This window comes from Ciconia boyciana, chromosome 8, assembly GCF_034638445.1.
Source record: "Ciconia boyciana chromosome 8, ASM3463844v1, whole genome shotgun sequence".
Taxonomy (NCBI): Eukaryota; Metazoa; Chordata; class Aves; order Ciconiiformes; family Ciconiidae; genus Ciconia; species Ciconia boyciana.
This window is the reverse complement of record NC_132941.1, coordinates 39,165,188-39,187,770: the sequence shown is the minus strand read 5'-3', so window position 1 is coordinate 39,187,770 and position 22,583 is coordinate 39,165,188. Positions and strand designations below refer to the sequence as shown.

The 22,583-nt window shown below is 40.3% G+C and overlaps 1 protein-coding gene across 1 annotated transcript in view; it reads right to left on the bottom strand.

The window, feature by feature from the left end:
* Positions 1–249: 249 nt before the first annotated feature.
* ZCCHC24 (zinc finger CCHC-type containing 24) overlaps positions 250–22,583 on the bottom strand; it is a 119,512-nt gene continuing 97,178 nt past the window's right edge. Inside the window, exons 3-4 of the mRNA XM_072869807.1 lie at positions 16,753–16,917; positions 250–6,799 (exon numbers count right to left, since the gene is read on the bottom strand). Of these exons, the coding sequence (XP_072725908.1) occupies positions 6,686–6,799; positions 16,753–16,917 (279 nt within the window). The 3' untranslated portion in view covers positions 250–6,685. The remainder of the gene's footprint in view (positions 6,800–16,752; positions 16,918–22,583) is intronic.

Genomic DNA, 22,583 nt, shown 5'->3' with positions numbered 1-22,583 from the left:
GGAAACCAACGCAGCTGGTAGTAAAACGTCAAAGGAAGGAATGTTCAAGAAAACCATACCATTCTCTTGCTGTTTTTTTGCAGTACTTTAATACAGCATTAAAATGCTAGAATACTAGAGGAAAGCTGTATACTATCCAGCAAATAAGGCACATGTCGGAATGCCATTTTATGGACAATCCACAACAGAGGTTTTAACAGTCTCTTTAGCAACACAGTCACCCGATGAGCAAGCTGTCATCTTGATTGCTGAAGCAGAACTGGTACCTCTGAGGCCTTTGTCCATAGGTTTTGTTTGTTTGTTTTAGCTGTACAAGTTTATTAACAGTTACAGAAAAAGAAATTATACAAATAGCCAACTGAATCTGACAAGGTCAGTGGGTACAGCTAAACAAATGTAATCATAATTAGGTTAATTTTTTTAAAGCTGAAGAAATTCATAAGATACAGTGTTAGTTTTAGCACTAGTACACAATGCAGTGAGTGCTGTACTAAATAACCTTCTAAAGGAAACAAGAATCCAGTACAGGGTTGGGCAGACCTCCCATTTTAGCATGGTAAAATATCAAACTAAAAACCCAATCCTTCATGATATAATCAAACTACATGAAATGTAAAGTGTAAAAATGCTTCAAATACGTGCACATGCATATTCTATATTGCTATGAGTTCTAACTAAAATAAACATAAACCCCTACAATAATCTACTTCAATCCTTTTCTCTTACATCCTTTGATTGATATTATTGCTGTAGCCGATACTGCATAGCTGAGCTCACAGTCTGCAAAGAGTTGTGAAAGTCAAGTTGTCAAACAGCGTCCCAACCAACTCTCTTCCCCTCTGGTTACGGGAAAGGAAAGAAGCACCATCTGAAACCCAACGCTTGTGCTTCGGAGTTTCTGAAAGCCAAGTCTCGACGGTGCTTTCAGCATCTTCTGTGTCTCTCACAAGGCCATAAAGTGACAATATACTGTTATTTGCTCCTCACTTGCTATATGTCTAGTGATAGCTTTTTCTAGCAATTCTTCCCCAAATACACATAAATAAACTGTATAAGCATTTTCATATAAGTCTAAGCACTTGAATAATATATTGGTTACTTAATACTGATATTTTCATCCAAGGATAACAAAAACAATATGGCTTAAAGAATTGCAAGGTTTTTTGTCAGAATTATGTACCAACTTTCATATAATATTTTATGTAGACAATATTTCCTTCTTAATGTAGTTCTGTTGCATACTTTATACAGACAAAAGCATTGTAAAAAAAAAAAAAAAAAAGTAAATTACTTCCATAAATATTTTCTTGAGGATACGTCCTTAGTTCTGCAAAATACTTAAGAAAACTCTTACCTCTGTTAGTATCCTAGTTGAGAGGAAGGCCCTTCTGAAAGCTTCCAAATTGTAAAAACTTTTCCCCGAAAAACAAACAATACTTTTTTAAAAAGGCCCTCAAATATATACAAAAAAGTTACTGCAAAGAGTTTCCAGATAAGATAATTCAGTATTACAAGAAATATTTGTAACCATTCAAAAATTTTAACATCTAAAAAGGTTTCCAAAATACACACATAGTATTAAAAAAATTGAAAGAAACTCTATGTCAAGTATAACTCAAGATAAATACACATCTGCAAGTAAAACTGTAAAATACTTCATACAGGGGTAAACATTTATATCAATCATCTATAGCTAGTAACTGCACACGATTGTCCCTTTAAAATTCATCCTAGAAACACAAACCATCATCCCTATATCTAAGATCTCAAACAGCCCTCTGAGCACTTCAGCAATATAGCAAACTGAATGCACAGCAGTGGTTTTGCAGATAGGAAAGAGATATGGGTTGAAGCCCAATGGGGAGTGGAGAGATATCTTAAAGAATGATTTTTGTATGGGGATAGTTCCATCACATTTTAAAATATGTTGGCAAAGGCAAGTGGAAAACGTATGTCAATTCACTTAACTTGAAAAACACATATTGATGATTTATTGCATACTGTTCAGTGGACAACTCTTAGGATCCATACTAGGGAAAAAAATATTCTACGTGACTGCAGAACAAAGGGAACTAATCTATGAAGTCTGACATTTCAAAAAGCTCTTAACTTTTAATGTATTAAGTTGTTTTATTTTTGGAATAACTGCTAGAGCGTCACAGATATGCAACCCATGTATAACCTAAATTTCACGTTATACAAAAAGGTAAAATGTAGAATACTTCTCGGTATAAGGCTTCCCTCAGACATACGTAACTTCACATTCTTAGTTTACAAACTAAGTCCCATATAATGGGGAACTTCAAAATACACCTATTTTCAGAAATAATATATACTCTTGTGTATTTATCTGAAATTGAAAAGCAACTTTGAGACAAAAAGGCCTCAAACTTTGTGTGGCATCATTTTACGTCCATGGTAGCAGCAGTAGAAACTGGCTAAAATTGGGCCATCCTTTAAACTACAGGGGTTTTTCTTCACCACCATTAAATGAAGTATTTGTAACAACTTCATTGGGGCCGCATCAAGTGAAAGCAGCTAAAAACCTACACCACACATTTCAAATCACTGATACTTTTCTCCAGACCAGTGCCAATGCCAAGGACAAATCCCGTGTGAAATGTTCTGACCGACTGCGACTGAGGAAACAAATTGTGTTTAGGTTTTTTTTTTTTAAGAAATAAATGGAAGCTTAAAAATCTCCAAAGAGGGGGAAGAGGAAAAAAAAAAAAGTGCGTGCTGGATGGATTGGTAGGCAGGCAACAGCAAGCACCTGAGGCTAAAAATCCCGTTTGCCAAATAAATGCACAGAGCCAAATTTCTCTGAGGTACACCCCTAAAGAATACTCAGTTTAGGGAGGCCTGTATTGATTTAAAACTCTTTTTACTGATGCTTGCCTCGCTTCTGGTAAGACTGTCTAAAAATGCCTTCAGGGATTACTAGCTGATGTTCTAAATGCAGAGCTGGCTAAAGAGAATATCAGAAAGCATTCAGAAAAATGTAAGAGGTAAATCAAGTCATCCTCTTTCCAGTCAAAAATCTGAATTTTTAAGGTTTTTCCAATTTGGAAAGAGTTAGTTAGGTCTAGAGGTGAATTACCTTTGGGGGGGGAAGAGAAGAAATTTACATTTTGTAATCAATTTTTTTTTCCTTTTTTGAAATCAAAATTCAGAAATTTCCCTTCTGTGCCATTAACTAAAAGCCAGTGGTCATAAGCTATTGTATGCTACTTATGCGGATGTGTTTTTCCAGCAACCCACAAACTATGTACAGACGAGCATGGACCAAACGCCCAGGGCCGAATGCTACAATGCTATGAGCAAACCTCACGCAGGGAGGGACAGAGGAACGCTCCCCTCATGAGCGCTTGGGGCTGCCACCTTCCCCAGGCACCAGCTCGTTAGGGAGACAAGGTTGCAGCCCTGTGCAGCGAGGACAGAAAACAAGGGGATATCCTCACACGGCCAGGGGGAAGCCGGAGTTCAGCCCCACGGCTGCAGGGGAGGGAGGGTTGTGGCTGCTCCCCAGGGACCCCCGGTCACTCTCCCTCCCAGCCCCGCTTTTGGCAGGGATGGCAAGGCAAGCAGGCTGCTTCCAGCCCTGGGGTGCCCAGGGCCTGATTGCATCTGCATCCTGCACTGGGACAGATTTGCGGTCTACGAGTTAGGCAGTACAAACTACGGCAGGGTTGTTTCTTGCTTTCCTGTGTGTTTTGTTCTTTATCTGCTTTTCCCCTACGTAAGTGCAGGGGAAAATCTGTGCTCCTCCTTGTTATTTCAAATATGCTGAATATTACTTAAATACTTTATATGTCTGCTGCCTAGGAAAATATTAATGATATAAATATTGAACTCTCGTAAGTATGCTTTTAAGAATTATTATTCTACACCTACAGACATAAATTGTTTTGAAGTCGATCACATGTATTTTTAGGAGCCTTATTTTAAAGTACAACCTAAAAATCCATAAGCTGAAGGCATTCCCATGCAGTGTTGAATCTGGATAAACAATTTTTAACAGGGCACTGTCATGAAAATAGCAACAATTGTGTATAACAGTATCTTTTAGTTGGTCTTTGTTCAGAACTTGGTGGTGTGCTGTATGTTGATGTAGCTATATCAAGGGATGTGCTATTTTACTGATCTAGTGGTTATCATAAAATGGAAATTATTTCAACACAGAAAAAAATGGTTGATAGCAACATCTTAGTTTCAGGGAGAAAATAAAATAACATTTTCCCTTATCTTCATCTAAGCAGGTTTCTCTACATGTCCTTTAGCTGGATGTGAAGCATCAAGGTGATTTTTTTGTTCATGTACTATTAAGTGCTCAAGAGGAAAAAATAGATCTGGTTTAGTATGCGGCTCTTTCAAAATTACTCGTGCTTGAAACAAACTATTGAGATTAATACTAGAGGCAAGCTTTGAAAATCCACCCCTAGATTTGCTGTGTATTTTCTTATTCTTATTTGTATGGGCAGATTAGTATCTTTGTTTAGAGTATTTGTCTCTAAGGTAATTTTTGAGTCTGTGCAAAAAATGTGTTTCCACTTGAAAATGCTAAAACTGCATGTCTTCACTGAGGCAACTGAACTGTTATTAGTGTTAACTTTCAATAACATTTTCAGCTATTTTAGTTGATGGAATTGCCAACTGGGCAAAACTAGTTTTGAAGTGATTCATTTAGTTAATAGTATTTTAGCATTACATAGCACTTTTCTTCCAGTGATGTCAAAACACTTATAGATACTAAGTAAGCCTCACAACTCTCCTGTGAGGTAGGTATACTAAAGTATTATTATCCCCATTTTGCAGCTGGGGAAACTGAGGTCCAGAAGGATCTTGTGACTTGCCCAAAATCAGGGAGCTAATGGAAGAGCCAGGTCAGAAGCCAGGAGTCCCAATGTTTATCCATTGCTCCGACCAGTAGGCTGGATCACTTGAGCTATCCATAAATAATGAAGTTGGCGAGATATGTACATGACACTACCACCAGAATAAGCAGAAACAATTTTGCCCTGCTTATAGCAAAGCAGGGAAATGGCAAAAGTTTCACCCTAGAGCAAATTTGTAGAGAGCTTCACATTTCCTATACGAATGCTCACTGTAAGTTTTCAATTTGCTTTACAAGAGCTTGACTGTACATACTGGTAACATCCTGCTATAACTTGGCATAAAACCCCCTCTGTCTTAGCGTTATGGAATTAATCCTCAAAACAAATTTAATTCACATCAAGTTATTTAGGATTTAAAGTATTTCCACTAAGTATCATTCACACAAATCAATCTCTCTAAAGGAAACTTCATAAAAATAGAAGTTGCTGATTAAAGAAACCCAAAAAACATTATCCTTGTAATTTTTTTAGTGACTAATGCAAGTGAATTGCTTGTTGAGTCCTTTTGCCAATGTACTCTTATGTAGACATACAAACAGGATACTGTCTCGAGGTACTTTCAGTTCATGATATTTCCCAATCCCTGATGAGATACTTCTTTGCAGCAGGATGCCCCTGCACAAAGTTCTACCTGAAATGGGACAACAAAAATATAACTCCTACAAAATATAACTCCCACATTTCTTCTCAGGTATGTAGGTGTTTCAGGAAGACATAAAGAGGGAAGGTTATATAGAGCGTTCTCCATGCCTTGTAACACCCCTATGGCTAACAAGTTTTATGTTGTAACAAATTTGTACAGTAGAAAACAGGACATAAAAATATTTCCAGAAAGTGGCTTTAAAACTATTATAAATAGTCAGTTTGGCTAATCTTTCCATTAAGGGTTTTGGGGACAGCTTTAAGTATTCTTATCCCCCCTTATTCACAGTAAATTTAGTGTGCTTGTGGCCTAACGGACGGCCCATACACATACAGGGACCATTTCAGCGGGATTACATGACAAGAGAAGGATCTGTTAGTCATACAAGCAAGCCAATTTTGTCTCCTCCAAAAACCTCTTGGAATCCTTCCTGACTCTGGGTCCCATTATGGCATTCCCTTTCTACCCAACCCACACCCTCAAACAATTATTCACTTTTTGCCACATCCTGCAAAAATGATTTTGCCTAAGCCCTGCCCAAGCGATGGTAACAAATAGAAAAAGTTCAAGAAAGCAGCAGCACAAAATTCTCAGACTTCCTAAAACTGGGAAAACAATAATTTTCCTTCTTTTACGCTGTGGCTTGTTTCATCTTCCTTTGTCTTGTCATATAATCGGAATAACTGTGTTGTGGGCGAGTGCTTGCAATTAGTGGCCCCACAGTTATTTAACCTCTGCAAAAGCCATACATATAACACCTATTCCTTGTGAATATTATACCTTGCCTATTGAATAGTTCTTCATTTCACCTGGCCATGATATAGGGTCTGTGTAAACAATCAGCAGAACCTGCAACTGCAGTTCTGTTGTGAACACTATCAGTAACGCTTTATATATGTGTGTACATATATATATATAAATTTACATATATATGTATGTATACAAATCATAGTCCTGTAAATACCTGTTGCATGCATGTGCATGCACAGGAGAAATGTTACATTCTATTAATGGTAAGGCATATTATTAGATAGGCAATATTGGCAATTATTTTAGCTTTTATCTTGATTTGTTGTGTTGCTGTTGATCGCATGCTGCCAGAGGATCTTTAAGGATGATGGGGACGGGAAGAGGCCACTTCGAAGGTTTATTGCACACGGCGGCAGTAGTAGCCCAAAACTTTGCACTTCTCACACAGATGCTGGGGATGTTCTTTGCTCTGATCCGAAACATCCAGGCCGTCCGGCTTTTCCAGGGGTCTCTGCAGTGAAGGGAAGGAAATCAGATTAGAGCCAAGGTTTTGTCACTGTTACCCTTTATTGTGCATGTGAAGCATACTTTTATGCTTAACTGAGCTTTCTCCTAATAATTATAAAGGTACTGTATTTCTTTCCTGAACAGATGAAATATTTTTTCAGCTCTGCATTGGTTCAGAGTGGCCTCACAACTTAATGTCAGTCTTCTTCATAAAGGTGGTGCTAACTTTGTCGTAGACAAATTACTAAAAGACTGAACTGGGGACTATATTTATAAAAGCAGTAACACAGAAGAGTTTATTCTCTTGGCTCCAGTAACTGAGATGTCCAAAGGCATTAACACCTCAAGCATGGGAATCCCATTACCCAGCAATGCCAGCAGGGGTTACCAATGTTAGGATTAGCTGCTACGACAAGAAAACTGTCTTACCCATGCACAGATATTACATAGCTAAATGAGGTTTTCCCAATACTCAGTCTCATATTTCTGAGGCTGAAATTTTTGAAGTAGAGCAGCTGCAAAGCTATTAATACCCCCCCCAAAAAAAAAACCCAAACAAAACCCCCCAACCTCACAACACAACCCTTTGCCCTGAACCTGAGTAATAAATTGACTATGTATTTTTAATATTTGTGAAATCACAGGGTTGGAGGCATATTCGGCTAAACAAGGGAGTGAAACTGCTTTGGTTTTAGTAATCTTTGTTCTCTAATTTTCCATGACATGTAAAGGGTTTCACAGTCATTCTGAAAATAACATACCCATGTTAAATGTTGCAGTAAGGTTAAGTGTTTGGGAAGTCTAATAGGTAGAGAGGCGATAGAGATGTGAGGTAGAACATCATAAAGTGCACCATTTGTTTGAAAAAATAAAATTCCGTAACCCATAATTTCTCTGTTTTTGTGAAATGTACCTGAAAGACTACTTCATTGCACAGTGCCTTCCCATGAAGACAGCGGTTGTTCTATGGGACTGTGGTAGAGACAGCATGTGGTGTGAAATCTGAAAACAAGCCATAAACTTCTCGCTGTTCTCACAGGGATACTGGACTCTTCCTTATCTCTTCAAAATATGATGCTTGGAGCAGGGGGTGGATAAATATAAATGGCCATAATTTTGTAATTTATCTTTTCACACGTTTCCTAAATCCTAAAGACTTTCCTTTAGCTGTAAAATCTTAAAGTACACCTGATCATCTAAGTTTTCATTTATAAGTTCTTCATTCCAAAGCCACCCACCTGAGACCCTGTGGATAGGAAGAACAGCAACATTCAAAGCTTTTTTTTTGTCTATGTAACACTGCAAGAACAGCTCATAATCCAGAGAATAGAAGGGTTTCTCAGCTCTCTGAATAGCTAAAATGAGACAAAATACATTCTGTTATCCTGAACAAGGGATGTCTGCAAACTCTTGCTTGGTTGTATTGGATTATAAGTGCAACACTCTTACTATTTGCACAGCTAGTAAAAACAATATATGGGCATAATTCAGTGGTGATTGCCAATGGTTTGTTACTGATTCAATGTTCTTACCCATGCTATTGCCTAAAGTTTCCTCTGTCCTGGGCCACTCTTTGAGTTTAACTTCATTTACAAATTGGATTTCCTGTATCAGGTAGAGGATAAGGAAGGTAGATGGACCCCTCATCTCCTCTAAATCCTTTAACCTCCCTCTGCAACCCCACTGAGCTTTGAATGACTTGTTGGAAGTCAGTATGTTAGGATTTGAGAGCAGAACGAGCAATCCTGTTTCCAGGCTTGCAACCCAGCCACTGGTGCAGGCAGTGCTTCTGCCACAACACAGACAAGTTGAGTAATTTATTTGGTCAGAAAAACTGCCCTTCTCCCTTTTCTACCTCTTATTCCACCAACATCTGCCCACAAATTTTCTTCAAGAATTTGCATTACATAAATATAGTCAAAGATGATGCTCAGCTTCAGGAGTCCCGGCAGTTAATTTATGCTCCTCAATGGAGAATTTGAGAGTTTTGAAACGCTACACTTAAAACAGGCTATTTGACTCAGCTCTGATTGCTTCTACATGCTAGCTGTGCTCTGATTAAAGAGAAAAAATACAGCAGTTATCATGTTTATTGATATAAGCCAGATTTTTTTTTTAATATGCAAGGCCTTGGGAATCATTTTTCCTGGAAATAGTGCAAAGGACATTGGGAATGCCTTGAAGCGCCAAGAGTTTTTGGACCGTTTTCAGAAACAATAGCTCTCCGTGGTTTGCTTTCCCCCTGCGTTGATTGAGCTCAGCTTTTTGGCCTGCAAAGCATTTCAATTTCAGAAATGTTATTGTTACCAGTGCGTTACGACACAGAGGCTGGGAGAGAGGGGTTACAAACGCAGGAAAGCAGGTTGCCAAGGGCCAGCTGGAAGAAGCGGAGCCAAGCTGAGCCCAGGCTACATTTCTGGTGAGGCGGTGGAGGGCTGAGGCTTCAAAACTGGTAGTGTGCTTGCATGGTTTGTGTCCCAAAAACACTTCAATCCAGCTTTTGCATAAAGTGAAGCCCCAGTTTATCTCCATTTGCTGTTTTCTCTTCATGGGTTTCTTGTAAGCCAAAAAAACCCCTTCAAACACCCTGAGAAGCAACTGTTCTTGTCCTGCTGCTATTTGTTACTAATTGTGGAAGACTTTAAATAACCTTACACCCTTGCAACCTTTCTTACGCCATGCTAAAAGAGTAGGACGTTAGACGGCCAAAGAGCTGTGTGTCCATCAGGGTTGGACTTCCTTGGCACAGGATGAGCTTGGACAATTCTCACCAGCTTTGGCATGGTGGAAGCAGAGGGGAAGGAGAAGATGCTGGCGCAGGAGGGGTGCGGCAGGGTCAGGCTGCTGCGCACTGTGTATTAGTTTTGGGGATTGCCTTGCCTGAATTATGCAGAAGATGCGAATAGCTGAGGAGGCTGCAAGAGTTCTGTGCTGCTGCTGAGAGGCCAGTAGCGTGAAAACTCAGCCATGCATTTGGAGAGGGTGTGGAGAAGGGGACAGGCTATTTGGCTGAAAAAATAATTCTTTTCCTTAGAGAGGTGAAATGGAGCTTGTAAAACAACAGAAAATCCTGCTATGTTTCTCTGGGAGAGGTATGCTTTTTTCCATTAAATGGAGAGTTTAAATATAATACTTCAATTTTCATTGTCTTTTTTTAAATGCAAGCATCCAGGATTTGGCAGTGCGTATTTTCAGTAAAAACTACAGGGATGGGCACTCTTACATTCTTCATTTTTGTGCGTCTTTCTTTAATTTTCTTCTGGTAGTTGCCGGGTAGAAATAATCTTGTGCAGCTCCACCAGGAAACCATTTGGTGGTGGGGACTAAAGCTGTTGCCTCGGGGGAATGAAGCTGAAATAAATTTAAATTTATAAAGCAATTCCTGTCCTGCAAATTAACTTTTAATTGTGAACTATTGCTGTCCCAGTCTACATGTACTGAATGAACTCTGCATTCCCCACAAGTCAGTCAAAAACCCAAAACCCTCAAAATAAAAAGCTCACCCTTATGAAGTGTTAGGTGTCAGAGAAAACATCACTAGGACATCCTTGAGGAAAATTGTTTCCACTAAGAAGCAGAATGGAATAATGTGGCTGCTTATGTTTGTATTTAGAAGATTGAATTATTTTTTTTTTGCTGTAGAATGGAACAATTTGATTGCACCACTGATGGATAAAGGATCACATCAAAATTCAAATGTAAGAAAACACTTAAATAATTTTCTGGACTCATTACCTCAAGTCTTAATGGAGCAAATGAGATGATTAAATGACAGATTAGATATGTGAATAGAAATGGATTCTACAACTATAGCTGGCAGGATAATTGTTAGGTTAACAGTCTTAAGGAGCTAGCTAGCTATGCTTCCCTCAAGACACACATGCTATCATGAATTTGTAAATTTTTAGTCCAATAAAAAATTATGTGCTGGGGAAAAAGGATGAAATGTAATGTGCATTCTTGAGCAGCAGACCCTCTGCTTTTCTGTCTGCCTGGGGGGAACAGGGATGTTAATGAGGCCCTCAGTTGTTGCTGTGGATCTAAGAGGCAGTGATAAGAAGGCTGCAGATCAGAAGGCATGATGCTCAGAGAGAGCAAGCAGCCTCTGTCAGCAGCATGCCTCTGGGACAGGCCAGCTAGGAATGAATGATAACTGCATGAGCTAAATGGCGGAAATCTCTTTTTAGAGTTCAGAGAAGCAGCAGTCTGGAGTGATCTGTATTCCCACTGCTGGAGCACAAAAGTATGGGCATGCTGGGGAGGGTTTATTAAATCTAAAGAGTCAAAAGATCATACTTGTAGGCCTGAAACTGTTGAAAAGTTTATTTGGCTTGAGTGATCGGACCCATCCCTCCCCATACTGAGAGAAGAGAGGTGGCTGTGGATGCACCCAGGTATGGGAATTGTCATGGGACCACTGCATTGCCCATGGAAGTAATAGCTTGGATATCATGAAGAATGTATTTACATACCAAATTATTTCCCGTCCAACAGTAAATTCCTGACAGCTGGAAGAAAATAGTGTCCAAGAGGACAAGTCGATCACCAGATGGCTGGTTCTGCACCAGTGCAACAGCTGTCATCACAAACAGCACTGGAGTGAGCCACAAAGTCAGAGAAGAAGCCTTGATAAGAGGCCAGCCAGGAAGCAACCACAGGTGCAGATGTTGCCACTATAGCGGGCAGGGGAAGAAAATGAGAATTCAAAGCTTGGCATCTGGGCCGTTAGAGTGCCAAGAGTGCTGGGGAATGGCTATAAGGACCAGCTCCATTGCTGGAGCAGGGTAAGAAGGAGCATAAACAACTACAAAATCCAAATTCCTTGGAAGAATAAGAGGTAGGTTTAAGTCCCATCTGAGACTTCTGTTTATGTTTAGAGTAGCTAAAGTAACTACCCAGAAAATGGCTTTTGGAATAGCCATAGAGCAGCTTTGTCAGGGTAGTTCTTTGGTCTCCTATTCCTCAGTAAGGCTTGAGCTCAGCTGGCCTCCCATTTTTGCCCCATGTCCTGTGAATTCCTGTAAGCACTCCCATGGGGACGTTTACTGCTTGAGGGATGTAGTGGAAATGCAAAAGGAGGAACACAGTGGGACAACTTATTCATGAAAACAAAAATGCATGCAGAGCTTCCTTGGCACAAGGAGCAGTTTTGCAGCTCAGGTGTGAGAGCCACCTGATTCCCCACTCCGTGGATGAGTTGGGGAATGAATGGCAGCAGCCCTGCTATCAGGCTCTTGTGTTGCTTCTTGTAATACACGCTCCACCGTCGCTCTTAAATGCAGAGATTTAGAGCTGTATTTATAGAGCACTCTGAAGTATATACACAGCTGTAAAATTGCTGAGAAGACTTTTCCTGCCCTAGAGAGATTAAAAGCTCATTCTCACAGATAGGGTATGTGGAGTAAGAGCGCAGGGCTGAATTGAGACATTCCTTGTGGGGAATTGGCATGGGATCATTTCCTGGAGCCTCTAGGAACAAAGAGCAGGTGGCAGGGAAGTGTGGCTGCTCTCCTCTCCGGGGACCCACTAACGAAAGGTATGCATAGGAAATCAAGATTTGAGCATAGCTGCACAAGCCATTCACAGACCCAGCATATGCACTTGAATGGCTACCCCAGAGCTATCCAGAGTGGAGATTATTATCTTCAGTACTCTGATATTATTGCCTGAACCACTTACATGGGAGTACCATGAACCATCCCTTGTGAGACAATGTGGACAAACCTTTCAGGACTGAAAAGTCCACAGATTGAGGAAAGTAACCGGGGAAGATGAGAGAGATGGAGATGAGGACTGGAGAAAAGTGGCACCTGGGAAATGTGGCACCTGACTGGTTTTAGACATGGTCTGAGTTGTTTGCAGTTAAGTATTTTTTGTAGTTTTGGAGGCTCTTGTAACTTGACATAAGGCTAGTTAATGTTAAGGAGCCAACAGTGATTTGCATCTGCTGATAAAATGACCATTAATTTTTTTAATAATGTTCAAGATAACTTTTTTATCTGTTAGGCTGCAATGATACGTTTACCAAATGGTAGGGCAAGGAGTAAGAAAAGGAGATAATTAATTTCCAACACATTGCGGAGAAAAAATATTAACAAAATTGTTTTGAAGTAGAAATAATTTATTTCACTAGAGGTAGATAGTGTCTGAGCTTGAATGGAGGTTGAACTTCTGTCTGGCCAGTTCATCTGGGTTTTGTTAAATTAAAAAAAAAATCCACTTATAGATTACTTGTATTATGATCACATCACAGTGTGGTGACTTTGCAGTGAAAGAATAGATACTACAAAGCAATATGGATTTCTTTTTCTTGAATGGAGTTAAAATGGCACAAGAGAAACATGGCTTCTAGGGAGAGGCAGCATCTTTTCTTAGATGAATTGTTTAAGTTGGAAAAACTGTCTAATGGAAGATTCAGATGAGAGTGAAAATACTCTGATCCCATATAATGAAGGCAATAGGAGCACATAGTTAGCTGAGGACATCCACTAATGCACTGAGAAGGGGAAAAAAGCAATTGCTAAAAACTTCTAGAAGTGCATAGGAACTCATACATGAATGAGGACTCTCCTATGGTAGGTGCCAACAAAGTAATCAAAATCTAAAGAATAAATAGGAAATATATACAGAAAATGTTAAGGTGGTGTAGCAGTACTAATTAAAAAACTACTAAAACAATCTTATGTGCACAATAAGATTTTTTTTTGTGCTTTAACTCTCAAACTAGAAATATTGGACTTTTAATAAATATCTTTGACTGTGCTTTTACAAAATATAGTCATTAGTGTAAAAGTACTGGTGACTGGGTAGAGCACATTTTCCAAAATGGTGCAGAGTAACACCACACAGATAAATGTTGATAAATGTTTACAGAGAGTCTGGTGTGGAGCTGGATGCTTGGACAAAAAACACATATGGGTTAGCAAACACTAGGCTCTGTCAAGAAGCAGCGCTGACCTCATGCAGCCTAAGTTAGCTCTCCTTTGCTGCTGGCACTGTGCATGAACTGATGCTGTTTTCTCTACTGTCTGGGTATTGCTGGTATATTTAATCAGAAGCAGCACAGAGCACCTCTGGGACAATGAAAAAGAATAGAAAGAATGACAATAGTAACACTGAGAAATAGAAGCTGACAGAGGTGAGGCAGAGACAACAGCATGTAAAATCTTTCAACTCAAAGTTGTAAGTTCAAATTCTGGGAAAAAGCACTAGTGTCTGGCTGCAAGTTATTTATATCTGGAAGCCTAGTTGAAATGCATTCTTGTCTTGAAGATCTCAAATAGCTGCAGTACCTACTGGCGGGACATGAACACATGGATAGATAAGAAGAGCAAAGCTCTTCCACATCCTGAGTTATGGTGTCCTTAGGGAATAATGTGGAAACATAGTGATGGGGGTCAGCTGTGGAAACCTGCACTGCACATGCTGTGATTATTCCCTGGGAAGCACCATGTATATGGCTCCAAGGCAGGCACAGCTTACAGAAGCATTGTAGACTGCAACCTGTGCACAGTACGTCTTTGACTTTAGTACTACTATGCAGATTAGACTCCTCTAGCCCTGCCACAAGGGACAACTCTGCCCAAGGGACTACTTGCAAACCTTCTTTACTACAAAATATACGTATTCCCAAGTCTACAATGCCTCTTGTATAGTGTGGATGGGATACCTCTTGAGCAATTTCTTGTGACCCTTTGAACGGTAACATAAACGATGGAAAGAATTTAGAAGAACAAGATAAATATTTATAAACTTGTGTTATAAACCAGCGGTCTTGTAATTTCTCTCACCCTCAAGACTGTACTTCCATGCATGTGATAAATGACTTCATTGCTCAGCCTGGATTTTGGTGCAGTTGTCTACACAAGCTATCTAAACAGAGGCAAGGAACCAGAGACCTGGGAAGCTTTGAGATTGTCTCATGTAAGTTAGTGAAAGAAAATTGCTTAGCTTTCCTTCCACATATATGGTTCCACAAAAAAAAGAGGTCCTTGCTTTTTCTCACTTGCAATATAGTTTCCAGTCACAGTTTTGCCAGGAAAATTAGACTGCACTTTCTAAAGATGACATCTTGTTTTCAGGTGTGGAATCAGAGTGGCAGTAGCCCAGAGAAAGGGGAATGGATCACATCATCTCAAACAGCCAACAGTAAAAAAGATATTCACTGTCTCAGCCATGGAATTGTACAAGTTCATTGTAAAGTAGAAAAACTCCCATGATAGAACAAAAGGATGATCATCTCGAAGAATGTCAAGTTTAAACCAAGGCTTCTGCCACATGTGTGGCAGGCTTCAAACACTACGTTTTAACTGCAATTCATATTGGTTCAAGGTACTAGCAATTCTAAATCAATATTTTGGCTGCATATTGGAAAGCAATGTTGTTGTAGAGACTGAGCCAAATCTTGCCCTTAGAATTAGATGAATATGCATATGTGTACAAGAGGAGGAAATATAGTTGATTTGATATTCCTGGCTGGGATAAAGCTTAATAAACTTATTTGTATCTCCTCTTCCTGCTTGTTGCAATGAATTTCAATATTCCTCTCTTTTCATCATAATAAAGTCACAGTTTCCTCCTTTAGGATTTTTTTTCCTGACACCCTCCCCTCCAAAATCTCATGAAATGGTATGAAGTGTTCCTTATGAGCCCACGGAAAGAGCTTTTTATAGGAATTTTGCAAGCACTTAGGTAACTAATGAGACACCTAGGGCTCCTGATGGAATTTCCTTTGCACCTATTGCAAGTACATCCAAATGACCTGTCTATGGTTTGAGCAGTCTCTCTGAGTGGGCATCAGGTAACTTGACCCATGCAGAGCTCTATTTATTACTAAGATTCAGCTAGGATTAATTATACCTGAGGCAAATCACACCTCCCAAACTCTTCTAAAATTATTCCCACCTTTTCCATCCACAACAGTTTTCTGCAATATTGCAAAATCCCCCTCAAATTTTTCCATGATGGCCCAATTTATTTTTCATGGGGTTGTCAAAAGTGACTTTCTGCATGAAAATTCAGCTTGACAGCCAGTCTGTAGCCTGGTTTGTCAGGGAAACAAGGGGTATGAGCTCATGCAGTTGGTCTTTCTGTCTCCCACTAAAGACCACTGAACTGGTTGACTGCTTGTGACCAATTCTAGTGGGATACAAGCAGGAACTGACAGTCAGTTTTCCCATCATGAGCTGGAAATGCAGGAAATCACCTCAAGGGATAGGTGCAACTGCAATCTGCAAGGAGCAGGGAGGAAGGTTGTGTGTACCCTGTGAGCTATGGCTGACAGGATGGCAGATACAGCTTTCCTAGCAGAGCTAAGTCTTAGATTTGACCTTTTCAGCTTAATGAAAGGCTTTCTCTTGAAGTTCTTTGCTTGGGCATCACTTGGTGTTATGGAAATGGAGAAACCTCTCTTTAACCAGGCTGTCTTGCTTTACTATCATTAACCAAGAAATTCTGTAGGCAGGAGTCATCTTAGTCTTGTTCTCTTTTATCACTAATCTTTATAAATAGACATAACCCCTTGACCAAAACCAGTCTTATTTCAACAGGTGAAAAAAGTAGTACACGTGAAATAACTCCATTGCCACCAGTGGAATGAAACATTAAATTGGTGTAAATATGAAGAGAATCAGAAGAACTAGGAGGCCCATTGCTACTGCTGAACTTGTCTTACTCCATCTCAGATTATAAGGCCCCACAGTCTGTTTCTATAATAAAGGCAGGTAAAGATTTTGTTTTGGAAGCATTTTTACTGAAAGATAGGACATTCGAATTTTGCAACTCTGGTGACACCAGTCCAGATTTCCAGGACTAAGAAGAGCAGCTCATCTGGGGAACAATTTCTTGTGGCGTGCTGTAGTCCACATCGAGTCCTGTTTAAGTCTCACCCACGCGTTATAACGTCAAGAGCATTCCTAGCTCCAAGCCTGTATGCCAGCAGGTCTGCACTTCTCCTACCTGTTTGTGAGGATAAACATTAATGTGGCATTTGATACACTCTTGTCCCATGTTAGCCCAGGAGTTTCCACTCATCCATTTTCTCTTGCATTTGGGGCATTTATATTCACCAAAGCAGCGTTTCTTGCCCTGGTATGGAGTCAGGCCTTCTCCTTTTGGACGAGCCTACAAAACAAAGGGAAGTAGCAATGAATGACCAAAAAAGGGTGTGGGGGAGTAGTAGAAAAGTAAGGGGTTTTTTAATTAGGAAACTTTGGGCAAAAGATATTGGAGGTAGATGTGAAGGTCATATCCCCTTAGTGAAGAGTTCGTATGTTGAAGCTAAAGTTTAATAGTTCTTAGACTTACTTCTATAAGAAGTATTCAAAAGTTCAAGAAGACTTGTAATACTTGTAAGTGACACTGAACATGGTATTTAGAAATACGCCCATGTGCTTTTTGCAGTGAATAGTTTTAATATCCATTTCATTATGATAAGATAATCTCTATTGAGTACATATTGCTAGTATTATATATAGCATCTGGAGAAGCAGCTCACTAGTAAAGGACTGTATTTCTTAACTAGATCCTTGTCTATTCCCCACCAGAACCTATCATTAAGAAAACTTTTTATAATTCAGCTTTGCACAGCCTCTAAACAATGAAATACTGGCAATTCATTAGTATGTGGATACGCATTATTATAAGGGAGTGCACAAACTGGGATTGCGCATGAAGGAAAGGCATGTTTTCGATTAGTGGAAATCATTAATTTAATGACCTTCATTTGGTTTCTTGCTCTTGGTAAACGGTTTCACTGATTTCTACATTTTGAAGGAAATAGGAAGGGATTCTCAAATGGTCTGTTGTGATGTCTAAATGTTAAATGTCCCCTAAAGAAAGCCTTTTTATCTAGGGAAGCTAGTAGAGTAGACAATGACCTTATACAAATACCGTTTTTATTTTTTCTAAATACACTCACTAAAACTGTGTGTTGTACTTAACAAAAGTATAGTAAGGTACATAATATGCTAATATGTTAAGGTGAAGATGAGAGTATTGCATACAGCTGTCCTGAAGATAGCTGTAAAGATGAAGCCTTTTTCCCAGAGTCTCTAGCAGGTGTTGAAATACTGCCAATGTATTCACTGTATTTTTTTTATTGTTGCCTAGAGGGAGATACTTTGCCTGTATAGTGGAAGAATGGTATGGTCACCTATCGAAGGATTCTGTGTCATTTATTTACATGTCATGCTTCTGCAGCTTTTTTTTTAAGGTTCCCAGATGACATTTACAAAAGTTAAATGACCCATCATGCTGGGAAAGGGTTTGTTTTTGTTTTGGGAGCTTGTACGATTTCTCAGTGTGTAGGTCTAAATTGCCTTCTATGTGAAAACATGGGTTGAAAAAGCAGGTGGTTGGCAGAGACCTGAGCTTGGCAGGAGCTCTGAGACTCGAGCTCCCGTGGCTGATGGAGATGGTGTATGCTGTGTTACCTCCAGAGTCACACATGGGAGCAAGTGGGAAAGGAACACTGAGTGCACTCCACCCCACACGCTGGCGGGCAGAAGAGGAGCAGGAGGACACCAAACCTACTCTGGCCTCTCTCTTTTTTTTTCTCTAGTGTCAGTAAACCACATTCTCTATTTTTCATGCTTATTCCTCAGCATAGCAATATTCTTCTTTAAAAGATCAGATGCAACCTCTGTTACAAATAGGCAAACATCTAGAATAATTTGCTTCATGACACTCAATCTGACAAGTCACTAAATATTCTGTCTCACAGCAAAGACGAAGCTCACACTAGGACACACATATTTACAGAAGTATTGCACAGAAGAAAAAAAAGTGTTCATTGGTATAATGAGAAACATTTGGACTTCCATGACTAAATGAGTGCTGGCAGGCACCCAGAGTGCAATCTTCTGGTCCATGGTGTCCCTTGATAAGGATGGGAGATTGTCATTGAATGTAGGGCAGGAAAATGTCAATTTATGGAGACATCCTTATTCTGGACACTTAATTCGGCTTTGCTTCTCAGGAATTTGTAGCACAACTCAAGTCAATGTAAGAAGGAGCCACATGCTCTCTTCATTTAGAAATTCTCATGGAATTGAGTAGGAACCCTGTGTACAGAGAGCTCCCATGACTGAGAGATGTTCCCCCTCCTCCTGAGGCATCACAGATTGCTTTATCTGTAGTTTCAACTGGGGCTATGTTATTGAACAGAAGACGAGTTATTTCTGATTCTCAGTTTCAGTGGCACTCTACTTAAACTCCTCCTGCAGTCAGACCTGGAAATGCAGCTTCATTACCCCTACTAAGAAGCAGTGCTTTCAGAAAACGTGCAGGTGTCAGAGTGCATTATTTCCAAAAGTAACAGCACTGACTTTGAGACAGAGCGTGCCTGAGAAGTCTTGTAAATGTTTACAAACAGTATTTAAACATAACACTCCCACTGCAATATGTTATGCCAGCCATAAAGAGCATTTAACTGTCAGACTCCCACAGCAATATGTTGCGCTAGCCACAATTCACAGACAGGGCAATCTTTCAGAGATGGCCATGTTGAGTGGGCCGATAACTGTAGGTTTCTCCAGGTCAAGTAGCTGACTTCAGAGATGCCAATGCCCTGAAATGCTCTGCCCTCACAAATGCACAGGAGGGCACTGAAGATGTTAGTCGGTGAAGTCCTCTGTGTGTACAGCTGGGCATCAGAAATGGAGGCTTTCCAAATTAGAAGCTACTTGTAAAATTTGGCTTCTCCAACTTGCTCAGTAAATTGGAAGCAGAACCAGGAAAAGAACATAGCAGCCCTGATTCCAGCGGTAATTTCCTGTTATAATTGCTAGACTAAACTTCTGATTTATTTTTTATTTTAACTTGTCGGCTGTCACAACTCCCTCCTCAGTCAGTGACTTTAATTAGTTTGCTGGCAAAGCTACAACATTCTCTGTAGGTGTTTCGCTATTCTGCTTTATGGATGTTTGTACTTTGCCCTAACAGATATTATTTTCCTTCCCATATCTTCTGTTACCCAAACTATGCCCCACAGGGAATTTGGATTCTCAAACAAACAAGCTCATTTTCTCTAGTGAGAAACATCACTAGGAAGCACTGACAGCAGTGAAGGCAACTCTCCAACTCCCTCCACCCTTCAGGTCCAAACAAAACAGAAACTTGACAGTATTTGGTGGAAGGCAAAACCTGAGTGAGATACACTAATGGCCTGAGAGGTCTGAGGCTGGGTGTTTTCGTGTTTGTTTTTTTTTTTCCTTTTTTTTTAAGCGTCTGTGGCTTCAGCAGCAGCACAGTTGAATTGCATAAACATTTCCAAGAAACAGCCTGCTCCTCGGCGCAGAAGCAGCCAGCCCTACCCGGCAGGGTGCTCGAGCACCCAGCTGCTCTGCAACAGAGGTGTCTCAGTGCTCATCCAGCTGGAGGGCAAGAACTGTTTTCACCAAAGGTTTTTCTTAACTAAGTGCCAAAACAGAGCAAGAAGACACATTTTGTCTTTTGGTATTAACCTAAAGACTCTTATTTTACAAAATGTGGGATTTACCTTGTTTAAACCATTAACCCCCTGTTCCCTCCCCACCCTGGCTTGATTTGAATGTTTAATAGTAAACCTTCATTGGTGTTTAGGTCCTGCAATTCCCTCACTGACCATTACCTTTTCTTACTCTTTCTGCAGATAGGGATTTATTTATGTTCCGAGTTAACCTAGCAAAGTTATGCCCCTATTCAGAATGGCAAAATATTTTTTTGTTACCACATTAACGTATGTCGTCCTGTTGCCTTTAGGCCCAGGTAGTCTTTGGCCCGGTTTCTACCCTTGGCTGCAAAAGCTTGGTGGAACCTCTGTCTTACCATGTTTGAAATAATATTCAAACTAGGTTACGAACCGTAATGTGAACAAGGTTTTTACGTTTTCAGCATTCTTTTGTCTGGGCAGTTGACAATTTTATGCTTTAAACGCTGATTTGACAGGCTTACTCCGTAAAACCAAAGCGCCCAGCATTTCTCCTGCTATGTGAGTGTATGGCTCTCCAACAGCTATACGTATCTTCATTCAGACATTTCAAAGATTATTTAATGCAGCCAGGACAGGTAGGCCTTTGGGGAGGATCAAGGACCAGAAACTAGCTATTACTCGAAGTATGTTTCAATGCCCAGATCTAGGCCTACATAACAGATTCTTTGTGCTGTGTTGACTTTGGAAATCAGCCGGGGATTAGCAGAAGGGACAGCCTTCCTTCCCCAAGGTACCCCTGGGGTGCGAGCTGTGGTGGCCCAGAGCCCCTTCCCTCCTCGTGGCCCTCAGGCACAAACTGAAGGCAGTCTTGGATGGGAGTTAGTGCTGAGGCTGAAGGGGACTCCCTCTGGCCTTGAATTTGGGAAGCAGCGTAGATTCTGTAAAAGCCCTCTCTGGGCCCTCTGTCCACTAGCAGCCAAACGAAAGCACCTTGCCCTCTGATTCATGACACAGGGATACATCACCTTGGTCTTCCAGACAAATGAAATCATCTTTGCAGGTTTACCTAGCCAGTGCACGTGTTTGCCTTAGCTAGATCTAACGTACGTACAAAGCCAGTATTTTTTGTGTGGCACAGCAACAAAAATGACATTGATATTCCATCCTTCACTGACACCCAGCTGCGTGTATTTTTCATCTTCTTTCTTTCTTCAGCCAAAACCACAAATTGGCCATAATAAGATTTTAAAAGTGTTTAAGTTGAGCTTTTCTGCTGGTAACTGGCCAGCCAAGCTCTCTCACAACCCATCGGACTGTGCATCTCATGGAGGAATCTGCCAAATCACTTGGCAGTGGTGGACATAATAAAGGACTCTTTGCTTTCCCCAGACAATTCTCTCAAAGTATCAGTTTGCAGAGTCAGCAAAACCAAACCAACCCCCCCCCCATGCCCTGCTTAAAACTAGACCCATTATAAACAACAACAGGCAGAGAGTTCCCTCAAAGTGAAACGCAGAGGAACAATGAATTTAACGCTCTTCTTGCCGGCATCTTCCCCCAAGTTTGTGTTACCCAGCTGTTACACAGGGGGAAGATGAAGTCAGCATGACAGTGGTACGTGGGTCCCCTTCCTAGAAGAACTCTGTAAGGGTCTGCTTATAAGGATGCTTCATCAAATAAAGCAGAAAAGCAATAACAGCAAACAACAGCTTGATGCACTGACCGGCTCCCAGGTGGTTTGCAGGAGTGGGAGGGCCAAAGTTTTATTTTGAAATGTGAGCCCTCTAACACTCCCAATTGTAAGCCAGCACAACTAGGAGATGGCGTTAAAAAAACCTAGTGCTCTTATTTTGCGCTACTCTGTGTGCATCGTTTTGAGAGACATGAAATGATGATGATAAAGCATACCCAAAATATTCCATTAGAAAAGGAAGAAGAAAGTACTAGGACTGATTTGGTGTACTGCGTGTCCTGGCATTCTAGTCCTGACTCTGCAGCAAGTTGTAGAGTGTTGGGAAATTCACTGAAGTCCTCTGATCTTTCTCAGCTCTGCGTAGGCTGTGTAGAGAATGAGGACACACTTGCATGCTTATGCCAAAATGGCACATAAAAGGGAATCCTTAAATTGGTCAACTTTTTTTCCTCGTCCTTCCTGACTTTTGTATTCATTTAAATCTGACTATCAACAAAATACGTAGACAGATACAAAGGTTATACTTTTAGAAAATGAATTCTAATGTTTTTCCTTACTGAGTGTAGTCCATGTTGGTGGTGTATGATATTGCTGATGTGTGACTGATGTGACACTGGAGACTTCTGAGGTATTTAAATGAACTGTCACTACATCTTTAATTAGTACATGCAATATAGGAAGAGC